This window comes from Cydia splendana, chromosome 27 (genome assembly GCF_910591565.1).
Source record: "Cydia splendana chromosome 27, ilCydSple1.2, whole genome shotgun sequence".
Classification (NCBI taxonomy): Eukaryota; Metazoa; Arthropoda; class Insecta; order Lepidoptera; family Tortricidae; genus Cydia; species Cydia splendana.
Window position 1 is genome coordinate 8,985,421 of NC_085986.1, and position 11,911 is coordinate 8,997,331.

Sequence of the window (11,911 nt, forward strand, 5' to 3'; positions counted from 1 at the left end):
TATATTATGTAGAATATGCTCATAACAAATTGGTTAGAGAAATGGTACAGTCTAGTGTAAAAATATGGGCGCACTCATCATACTCAAAAATATGTCCCATAGCTCTTATGTCAGCGAATTAAGAACTATGGGACATATTTTGAGTAAGTTGTATGCACCCATATTTTTACACTCGACTGTTCACGGTTTATAAATAAGTTTTAAATATATTTATCATAAAAGTTCTTGAATGATTATTCTGTTTTGATGGTTAATATTATCAGACCGAATTTAGTTTAATTTGATATACTTAGCACAGTCAGCAGCAGAAGTAGCTAAGCGGGCGAGGTGTTCAAAATTATCTTGACGCGACCTGATTGTTAAGGGTATGAGAGCGTGTCAAGGTAATTGTGAACACCTCGCCCGCTTAGCAACTTCTGTTGCTGACTGTACTGATGAAATCGCGTTTAGCAGTAATAGTTTTTTTATTAGATTGTGCAAGTTAAAATCTTTACTTTTTCTAATTAGATACAGTTAAAAAAAGAATATTGCTAATCTCGCGTTTAACCAATAACCAAAAATAATTAATTAATTATTTATTGCTTTTTGATAATTCAGTCTGATACTTACTTTTGAGTCGTCCGTATAATATTAAATTAAATTTATTCCTTTTTTTATATATATTTAATATTTTATTCAAGCAACATAGCTCATAAGGCTGCGATACATAAAAAAAATTAGAAATTTGCTTATAAACTTTAATTAGAAATATATTCATTAGACGGATTAGTAATTAGAACTTGGTATTTACAATTATAATATTTCATGGACGACTTATTTGCATGGCTACAAATTTATTTAAATTAATTTGCTAAACCCACTTCTAGTAATAAGTCCAGAATTAGTAATGGAAGTGGAGGCGCGCATGAAAAGGAACTACCTCCCGCCGTCCATCGGATACCAATACCAGTACCCTAGTGGATACCAGAGCCCACCCTCGCAGAGCCCAACACTGGGCTCCATCACCGCCGGCACGCCCAACCCCATACCAAATATAGAACCGGTACCGAAAACCGGTTCCATCATGTCTGGCACGCCCATCACTACTCAAGCCGTAACGCCCTACACGCCTAACGTACTCTCAAATTACACAAACCAAGGATCTATAATGACTGGAACGCCTATCAATACCGGTTTTGAAACCAATTATAATTACAATAATTTCGTACCGGGATCTATAACCAGCGGGACGCCAGCGGCGTATCAGAATCAAACAACGAATACCGGTTTCCAAGTACCGGTTTCGCCCGCTCAGTACACTCAGACGCATAATACCGGTTTCCAAGTACCGGTTCCGCCCGCTCAGTACACTCAGACGCACAATAACAGGCAGAGGAAGTATTCGGGCCCGCAGCGAGTCAAGTTACAACTGTTAGCCACTGTACAGGAGAATATGGGTAATTATTATTTTCTGTTTTGGGAAAGGTGGCGGTATAAAGTTTATAGAAGTTTAATTAAAAATTAAAATGTGCCTAATTTCTTATTGGTTAATCATATTTGCTACAATTTGAAGATCTACTTGAATTTAAAGAATTAGATATGTAATTTACGATTATTTAATGATGTTTTCACTGTTGTTATATTTGTTATTAATTTGACTTATATCGGAATTACCATTTTTTCGAAATAACTTTACAGAATATAAATACATAAACATAAGAATTAAGATTTTGACTTCGTAGCAATTTTTTTTTATTTATTTGGGTCTTGGGAATTTAACCACCGAAGTGTTATAAATGCATTAAGTTTTTCTTAAAATTTTCAGGTTGAGAAAAGAAAATAATTATAATAGTATGTAGCACAGTTTTGGCACATGTAGTTAGATGTTTGTGTGTGTTTAATGTGTTTTTGCATTAGTGTGTGTGCACGTTTGTAAGAGATCACAATTTTTTTTTTTTGCTTAAAACTAGTTTATTTCGTGGCGAATTTTTTTCAACTGGTTTCATATTTAATAATCTTTTTATCCGAAGATATTTATTTATTATATTTTTAGTATCGTACCATTTCGTTAAAATTTAACATGAAATAAATATTTTCGGATATATTATAAGATGACTTTTTAGATTTTACATTTTTGATTTTTGAAGCAGTTGTTAAACATTGCCTGGTTATTTGTGACATATAGAGTACTAATGGTGACATATAGACAATTAACTGTCACTTGACTGTTTTATAAATGACATGCTTTTTTTGGTCACTGAATCATTTCACCAAATATACTGCAACCAATCAGTACCCCTAGTGTACATTTCATTCGATAACGTGACGTGACGTACGCGTTTGCGTTAAGTGTCATTTTGTACGGGATTTTGAGTTTCCAAAACGTCCCGCTTGGCGCGCTGCTCAAAATCCATACAAAAATAGACATAACGCAAACGCGAACGCTCGCCACACCATCTAATTAAATTTACACCAGTACGGTTACCATCAGTTTGTCACTGACGTAAACGCCGTCGAGAACGTAATTTACTTTCTATACATCTCGCTCGCACTCGCATATTAGTGCAAACGGGATGTATAGAAAGTAAATTACGTTCTCGACGGCGTTTATGTCAGTGAGAAACTGATGGTAACCGTACAGGGATACTGATCTTAACACTTTACACGGACAAAAAAAATGTCTATGACCAAACCCCGTTCTCAATATTGCAGTTCATTGAAAATAAGGGTTTGCTTATATGCGTCGTTAGTTTTAGGCTATGGTGACTGCTTACCATCAAGCTTGTTTGCCACTGACGTGGTATAAAAAAAGTCCCGTTAACTATAATATTGCGAATCTATCATAAATTATATTACAAAACAATGAAAAAAAAACTTAAGTCCTCTACCTCTAGGTACTATAAGTATTTAGCACATTGAACAATGTATGTGTGTCTGTCTGTAGCGCGCGAGCACGCGGAGCGCTACTCGCCGGTGCGGCGCGCTGAGTGTTCCCCGCCTCGAGTCGCGCACGACCTCGCCTCGGCGAGGCTAGAGTACCAGCAACTTCAGGTAAGAACAGTGTATCCCTGTCTGTAGTGCGAGTGCGAGCACACGGAGCGCTACTGTGCGCTACTCGCTACCGCGACCCGCGCACGACCTCGCCTCGGCGAGGCTAGAATACCAGCAACTTCAGGTAAGAACAGTGTGTCTGTCTGTAGTGCGAGTGCGAGCACACGGAACGCTACTGTGCGCTACTCGCTACCGCGACCCGCGCACGACCTCGCCTCGGCGAGGCTAGAGTACCAGCAACTTTAGGTAAGAACAGTGTGTCTGTCTGTAGTGCGAGTGCGAGCACACGGAGCGCTACGGTGCGCTACTCGCTACCGCGACCCGCGCACGACCTCGCCTCGGCGAGGCTAGAATACCAGCAACTACAGGTAAGAACAGTGTGTCTGTTTGTAGTGCGAGCGCGAGCACGCGGAGCGCTACTGAGCGCAAAATATATCTTAGTAAACGTTGTGCTTTGTTGGTTTTCATAATAATTGTGAGTCAAAATGTTCGCATTTCATGCCGAATATTCGGCGCTTCGGCCGAGAGAGGGGCCGAATATTCGGTATTCGGCCAAAATTACTATTCGGGGCAACTCCAATAATAAACCTTAATTTGTAAATTTCTCAATGTTTACATATTAAATTACACAAACGGGTCTACCGCGATATAATTTCATTGTTTTTACCTTAAACTTCGACGTTTCAGCTGAGTTGCACCAGCTGTGGTCACTGTGGCGGTATGGTCTTTCCGTGACCACAGCTGGTGCAACTCAGAATGCGAATGCGAGAGTTTAGTGTTATATTTGTCAATGTTTGTTCCAGCGCGGGTTAGAGCGACGCGGCGCGGGCGCGGGCGCGGGGGGGGCGGGCGCGGCCGCGGCGCCGCCGCACGACGTGCGCCTGCACACGCCCGCCGCCTCCATGCCCAGTCAGTACCGCTACCTCTCTCCCACCCATCTCATCTATCTTACAAACCATTTAGAATAAGAAACCATTTATTGCCACACAACAGACAAAAAATAATAAGTTAAAAATAAAAATTGGCATGTGCGGCAATTTTTTTTGCGATTTCGGCATTGGTCCCATAATAAAAGTTGTTCAGTGAGCAGTCGTGATTGTTACTCCGGATGGTCTCATCGGAAGATCAGCGCTGGAAGTCGCCAGCCACATGCTGAGGTGAGACCATTTCGTGGCACTTTCTTTTTTATATTTCTCTGCTTGTATAATTTTCTTTTTTGTGTTTGTGCTCACGAATAAAACGGGTTCCCTCAAAAAATGAGTGTACAGGTTTTTAAAGAGTCGACAACGGTCATGTAACGCCCCTGGAGTTGCAGGCGTCCATAGCCTGCGTGTAACTGCTTACCAGGCGGGTCGTATGCTAATTCGCCTTCGACGGTATTAAGGTGCTCCCCGAGGTTTTCATCGATTTTTTACAAGTTTTGAATCGTATCTCCTTTTTCTGCACTACACATAGAATTATAAGACAAACGGTTATCGGTTTTTCAATCTTTTATCTCCGGTTTTGTCCACCGGATTTTGAAAAAAAATAATAAGTACTTATTATTTTTAGAATTTTTTAAACATTGTCTAAAAAAACAGTTTTTTTCGTATCTAGTTTGCAGTGAAGGATCTTACAAAAGCTATGGCCAGAAAACTAGTTTTTTAGCCTAAAATTGTTCAACTTTGATGCTAAATATCTCGAAGACAATGAACTTTGAAGTAAATATGGGATACTATATTGCTTAAAGCCGTAAATATAATAAGCTACTAAAAACATTAGAAAACTAAGGGATTCAGATCAAAGGTCATTGGCGTGGGGTAGCCCGTTAAAAAAAGCGGGGTTTTGGACGCGGGAATCATTACGTGTATGTATAACTTAGATTATTGTAAAATAAATTATGAATTTTACATGCATATTTCAGACTCACCGATCCACGGCGCCTCCCCGCCGGCGTTAGAGCTGTCCTCGCTGCCTGAACCTGAACTGCCGCACATGCTGCTCACTCAGGTGCGTGACCTCACACACATGATTTTGACCTCACATAGGTAACGTGATCTCACACAGGTGACTTCACACAGGGGATAAGTCAGGGATATGTCACCTCTCATAGATGATTGTGACCTCACACATGATTGTGACCTCACATAGGTAATGTGACCTCACACAGGTGACTTCACACAGGGGATAAGTTAGGGATATGTCACCTGTCATAGATGATTGTGATTTCATGCAAGATTGTGACCGCACATAGGTAATGTGATCTCACACAAGTGATTGTTACCTTACACAAATTATGTCTAACACATGCAAGTGACCTCACTGAGGTGATTGTGACCTCACACAGGTGATGTGACCTCACACAGGTGATGTGACCTCACACAGGTGATGTGACCGCACACTGATGATTGTGATCGCATATCTGCGTGATGTAACATTAAAACTTGTGTCGCCAAAATGATTTTTGTTTCGACGATTATACTCACATTTTGCTTAATGAGAGAGTGAGACGCAATGCACATTGGATCAAGAAATCGGACAAGTGGAATACACCCTAATAAGATCTAAAAAGTGGTTATCTTTTATAATTCAGTTTATTAATCGTATTCTATTTATTTATTTATTTAATCTTTATTGCACAAAAGAAAAACCTTATAGTACTAAAGGCGGACTTAATGCCATAAGGCATTCTCTACCAGTCAACCTTAAGGCTAAGCAGAGAGATTGTGAGCGGTGCTATAATTACAACAGCAAAACCAATCAATAAATTGCAAATAACATATTATGTATACAAATATAATACACACATATAAACCATATTATGAAGCTAATAATACACTAAGAATTTTTCATTCTGCTAGCAAAGAAAGCACGTAAGGATTTTTTGAACGCGAACTTATTTGGCGCATTTTTTATGTTAAAAGGAAGTCCGTTCCAAAGACGCGTCACCTGCACAGTGACCGAATTCGACATGAATCCGGTATTATTAAATTCCAAATATGACCTTTTGCCGTCTCTTTTACCGTCTTTTTACCGTTTTTATTTCTTGTGTGAGAGCAAAATGGCTACGTATTTATAAATAAACTAATTTTTAAATAAATGAACTTCGCAGGACTTAGCGCTAAAGTTGGGGTTGAAGTACGGCGGGGAGTTCGCGACGCCCCCCGCGCCCCCCGGCTCCCCGCTGCGGCAGATCACCGAGGGGCTCAGCTATCTGCACACCGGCTCCATCACTAGAGGTAACACACACACACAGCGGCTACATCACTAGAGGTAACACACACACACAGCGGCTACATCACTAGAGGTAACACACACACACAGCGGCTACATCACTAGAAGTAACGCACACACACTCACTCACGCACACAAACCGGCTCCATCACTAGAGGTAACACACACACACAGCGGCTACATCACTAGAAGTAACGCACACACACTCACTCACGCACACAAACCGGCTCCATCACTAGAGGTAACACACACACCGGCTCCATCACTAGAGGTAACTCACACACGCACACACACACACACACACAAACCGGCTCCATCACTAGAGGTAACACACACGCGCACACACACACACACACACCGGCTCCATCAACAGAGTTAACACACATAAGTACCTACTTGACGGATTGAAGACCTCGCTAATCTCAGTGAAAGGGCTATCGAGTAGGGTATGCAGTACCGGTCCCGGCACCAAGATTTTATTTCCCGGTTCTGGGCATGGCCGGAACCGGGATTCCCGGTTCTCAAGGCATCTTATGTTGTTGTTGTTGTCTGTCCTAGGGCACCCCGGAGGTGCATAGGGCCTCCACAAGATCCTTCCACGCCTTCCTGTCTTGAGCAACCGTCTTGGCATCGTTCCAGCTCAGTCCTACGGCTGTCAGTTCGTTCTCTACGCTGCGCCTCCAGGTGTGCACAGGGCGTTTGCGGGCTCGCTTCCCGCCCTGAGGCCGCCACTCGAACGCGATACTGGCGTTGTTCGTATCTCCTCTTCGCAGGGTATGACCGATCCATCTCAACTTCCGCAGCGCTACTTCTTGGACGATCGGAGGTTGTCGGCACATACTCCACAAATCCTCATTTATTATAGTCTTCGGCCAGAATATGCGGAGGATCGACCGGAGGGACTTATTGACAATGATAATTGAACAATCTTATGATAATTTGTAAGAAATTGTTTGTGTTAGCGTACAATATTTATAAATGACTTATTTTCATATAAATAATTGATAAATGACTTATTTTATTTACAAAAATAAACACTTTAATTGGCGTTTCAACCTATTTTACGAAACTCCGCCTGGGCCGAGCCACACGGCTGTAGCGTAGTCGATGCACTCAGCACTATGAGTATCTGAAGAGTGCAATCCTCAATCTCTAGAATAATATTTTATTTAAAACCAGTAACTGTAATGCCATATCATATACGATAGATAAATAAAAACACACACAAGTTAGGATTCCAGCAATGTATGTATACATGGGTGTTGCTTTCAGTACAAATCAAACCCAGAACCAAGACGCAAGTTAATCCCAATAAATGGGGCATTATCTATGAAAATGGACCTTATTGATGATGGCGCTTACGCCGCACAGCGTCGCGCGACATTGTATTTATATCGTTAATAATGGAGCGTTCGGAGCATCGTTAATAATGACGTAAGCGCCATCGACTATAAGGTCCATTTTCATAGAAACGTCACAAAGGTTCAGCTGATATTGATATGTTCCCATGTTCGCAGGGACCCCTCAAGCGAACGCGACGCCCTTGGACCTCCGGCAGAACGCCGACATGGACACCGGCCACATGCACCCCAGCCTGCATCCGCTGCACCACGTCCACAGGTACACCTCCCCTCCACAGATGGCTCCCCCCCCATGTGGGACCTCAAGCGACCCCCTAGACCTAACGCCGACATGGACACCGGCCACATGCACCCCAGCCTGCATCCGCTGCACCACGTCCACAGGTTAGTTAGTAGCAAAGAGAATAGAGTGTATAGAGAATTATTGTCAAAGTAACTTATGTAGTCACAGTGAATTTACTGCCATCTTTCGACAGATGTTTAAAACTTTTAGAAGGCCATTTGACTTTGATTCTTATTCTTTCACTGATATGTGTTAAATTTGTTAAATGAAAAAAAGTGGGGCTATCTACTCGATACTATAAATATTTATAGGCCGAAGGTATGGTTCCATCTTTAAAAGTTTTAAACATCTGTCGAAAGATGGCAGCAAATTCACTGTAATTACATATTTACTTTGACAATCCGCCTCTATTTTAAATTCTCTTTGGTTAGTAATGTCCGATCGAAGGTTCGGATTTCGGCCAGAATATTTCGCTGTCGCCGCCGTCGCCGAAACTTACATGATTGTATTTTCGATAGGGTCCGATCTAAGTTTCGGTTTCTGTCACTCACTCGTCAAGTTGTTTCGATATTAATGGATTAATATATTCATCTTATAACATAAAACATATGTATAAAAGTGTATAAAAATACTATTTCTGTTAGTTACGTGTGTACTAATGTGTGTATTGTTTGTCAGGTCCTTGAACAATAGCCCGATCTCGAACCCCAGCTCGCCGCTCGACATGATCCAGGAGGAGATCCACAACGGGTGCTCGCAGCTCGGCTTCACACAGGTACACACTTATGTACGTCCACACCACAACACATAAAGGATGACTCACGCTGAACAACAGTCCGACCTCGAACCCCAGCTCGCCGCTCGACATGATCCAGGAGGAGATCCACAACGGGTGCTCGCAGCTCGGCTTCACACAGGTACACACTTATGTACGTCCACACCACAACACATAAAGGATGACTCACGCTGAACAACAGTCCGACCTCGAACCCCAGCTCGCCGCTCGACATGATCCAGGAGGAGATCCACAACGGGTGCTCGCAGCTCGGCTTCACACAGGTACACACTTATGTACGTCCACACCACAACACATAAAGGATGACTCACGCTGAACAACAGTCCGACCTCGAACCCCAGCTCGCCGCTCGACATGATCCAGGAGGAGATCCACAACGGGTGCTCGCAGCTCGGCTTCACACAGGTACAGGTCCACACCACAACACATAACCCTCCACTGAACGTGGCTTTCCATCACAGAAGGGTCCTTATGCTTCAAGTGCAATAAGGACGTGGTGGACGACGTACCTTTTTGGAATGTTTACTTTTTATATTTTTTGAATTCTTATATTTTATTGTAAATTTATTCCAAAAAGGTGCGTCGTCCACAGACGTTTTTATCAGAAATTCTAATAGAAAGGTTTTTATTGCAGATGAGGCATATGGACCCTTATCTGTTGGAAAGCCACGAATTATAAATATCAAAAAAAAATTATATCGTTATTACCCTTATTACTTATACCTCTCGCATCACGTGATGGTCCCTATGAGAGTACATTTATGGAATAGTTGTAACGTAAGAAGGAAGCTTAGTACATTAATTTAAGGGGCTACCCGAGGTTTTCATCGATTTTTGACAAGTTTAAATTTTTTAAACATTGTCTAAAAAGAACACTTTTTTCGTATAGATCTAGTTTGCAGTGAAGGATCTTACATATATGAAATCTACATATTTGGGTTCGTCTTTGACGTCTCGATAAACGTGTCCAGGGTTTAAATTTTAAACTAATTAACACAAAAGTTATGGTCAGAAAACCAGTTTATAGCCTAAAATTGTTCAACTTTGATGCCAAATATCTCGAAGACAATGAACTTTGAAGTAAATATGGGATACTATATTGCTTAAAGCCGTTGCTGTTAATATAATAAGCTACAAAAAACATTAGAAAACTAAGGGATTCAGATCGAAGGTCATTGGCGTGGGGGAGCCCCTTAATTAGAAATGTAACATTTAAGTAATAAATATGATAAAAATCTATAATTTTTATTTATTAAATCTATAATCCCAGTAGTAGTAGTAATAAAACACTTTTCAAAAATAACCATAAAACAGGAAAAAAACACACATCATTTGTACAAAGGCGAAGGTATCCCTTTCTGGGATCTCTTCCAGTTAACCGTTTTTTTTAAACGACCAACAAAAAAAAAACAAAAACTTGAAGGAACTGTCATAGGGACCATCATTCGACGCGAGACGTCAGTTATTTTGTATGTAAAAAGTAACATACTAAATAACTTTCTTTTTCTCTTCTCAATGGGGTTGGCCGGTCGAAATATATTACAGATGGCGCCAGCATAGCTTGCCCTGTCAATCCCTAGAATTGTGTCAAATTCTTGATTTCTTTTTTTAATTTTATGGCTTGGAGAAATAAAAGATAGGGGGCAAGCTGTGATGGCACCATCACCATCTATGCAAAACTTTGACAGTTGCCAACCCCATTATTCGTGTCAGTGAGCATGTAAGTTGTTGAATAAAGTTTTTATCTATCTATCAGGAGATGAACCGCAACCTTCAGCAGCAGTTCCAGCACTACGTCTCCACGCACCCTCAGATCAGCCTGACCGACTGTCTCGGCTCCGAGATCACCCTCGTCGCCTCCTCCTCGGAGGACAGCATGGACAGCTTGGAGAACACCAAATACCCCCTCCCACAGTTCGTCATATCTGAACCTTCTGATCTAGAACCCTCCATAACTAAAGGCATCGGCAGAAAAGTCAGTCAGGAGACTGAGGCTGTTGAAGAGAAGGATACGGAAATGCAGAGCCCAAAAGACGAGGATAAGAGCAGAAGAAACAGTGAAAAGAGCTTAGGTTTCAGCGATGACTCTTTAAGCAACGATTCTGCTAACGCGTCTCCAAATTGCGAGCAGAATATACAGTCAATTTACTCAAATATAGTCTCTATTAGCTCAGGTTTTAGCGAGAATCGCGGAAGCTTCTCGGATCACAGGGAATCTTTCTCGTTCTCAGACAGGGGTAGCTTCTCGGAGCGCGGCGATTTCGGACGATCATCCTTTTCAGAGCGGAGCGACTTCGGCCGAGGCAGCTTTTCGGAAAAGGGTGAAACGCCCAGATCGTCCTTTTCAAATCAGGGTGTTTTAGGAGATGTACAGGAGGAGTTTTTCCCTAGGGATAGGTTAGAGAAATGCGACGAAGGCGAGGAGTTAGAGAAACTACAGAAATCAACTATGGACTTACGGTTAACAGACATATGTCGGCCGGACGAAAAGATACCTATATTATTAAGCCCTCAAAAAGTCTCATGTATACAGGAATCTTATGAAGTAATGTTGTCAACGGTATGTTCTAAGTTGGATTCACAAAGTATAGTAGAGTTACTAAAAGACGCGATAAACTCCAGAGTACCGCCGCAGAACATATTCGTGGAGACTCAGGAGAGCCCCGATGATACTCTGACGGGCTTGAACCTGGAGTACTCTGGGGGTATTCAGATAGAGCTGGTGCTGTGCGAGAACAAGGCTATGGAGAAGAAGGGGCTTAAGATGAGGAGGATCTCCGGAGACCAGCGGGAGTACGGCAAGCTGTGCCAGCAGCTCATCACCAGCCTCACGGTCTGAACATCAAAGCTTTTAATTTGCAATGTATACAGTGTGGGAAAGAAATATGGCTGTCTGTAAAGTCGGTTTACGGACGATAATTTTGCGTGATAACGTCATAAGAAAACATTGTTGAAAAATTGCCGTAACGTTACCATGGAGATCTACAACGTAACACTTTTTCGTGCATGCTACCGGTGTTCATCGATTTAGAAGACGTTATCACGTCAAAAATAATGGGCCCTGAAGAGAAAGTACCTTAAAACCTTAAGTTAGCTCAATTAAAGGAAACATGCTTTGATTTTTAAAAATTACCAAATCTGCATTCGAAGATTTTTTTTAATTAACTTCCCCCGTCCAGGAATCGAATGACTAAAAATTTATAAAATTCTAATTATTAGATTTTATGG

General features: G+C 41.7%; 1 protein-coding gene across 1 annotated transcript in view; it reads left to right on the forward strand.

The window, feature by feature from the left end:
• The window catches only part of LOC134803702 (serine/threonine-protein kinase par-1), a 55,399-nt gene extending 43,749 nt beyond the window's left edge, over nt 1–11,650 (forward strand). Inside the window, exons 19-26 of the mRNA XM_063776502.1 lie at nt 867–1,436; nt 2,924–3,030; nt 3,834–3,939; nt 4,934–5,019; nt 6,122–6,248; nt 7,761–7,863; nt 8,566–8,662; nt 10,440–11,650. Of these exons, the coding sequence (XP_063632572.1) occupies nt 867–1,436; nt 2,924–3,030; nt 3,834–3,939; nt 4,934–5,019; nt 6,122–6,248; nt 7,761–7,863; nt 8,566–8,662; nt 10,440–11,522 (2,279 nt within the window). The 3' untranslated portion in view covers nt 11,523–11,650. The remainder of the gene's footprint in view (nt 1–866; nt 1,437–2,923; nt 3,031–3,833; nt 3,940–4,933; nt 5,020–6,121; nt 6,249–7,760; nt 7,864–8,565; nt 8,663–10,439) is intronic.
• Nucleotides 11,651–11,911: the final 261 nt, after the last annotated feature.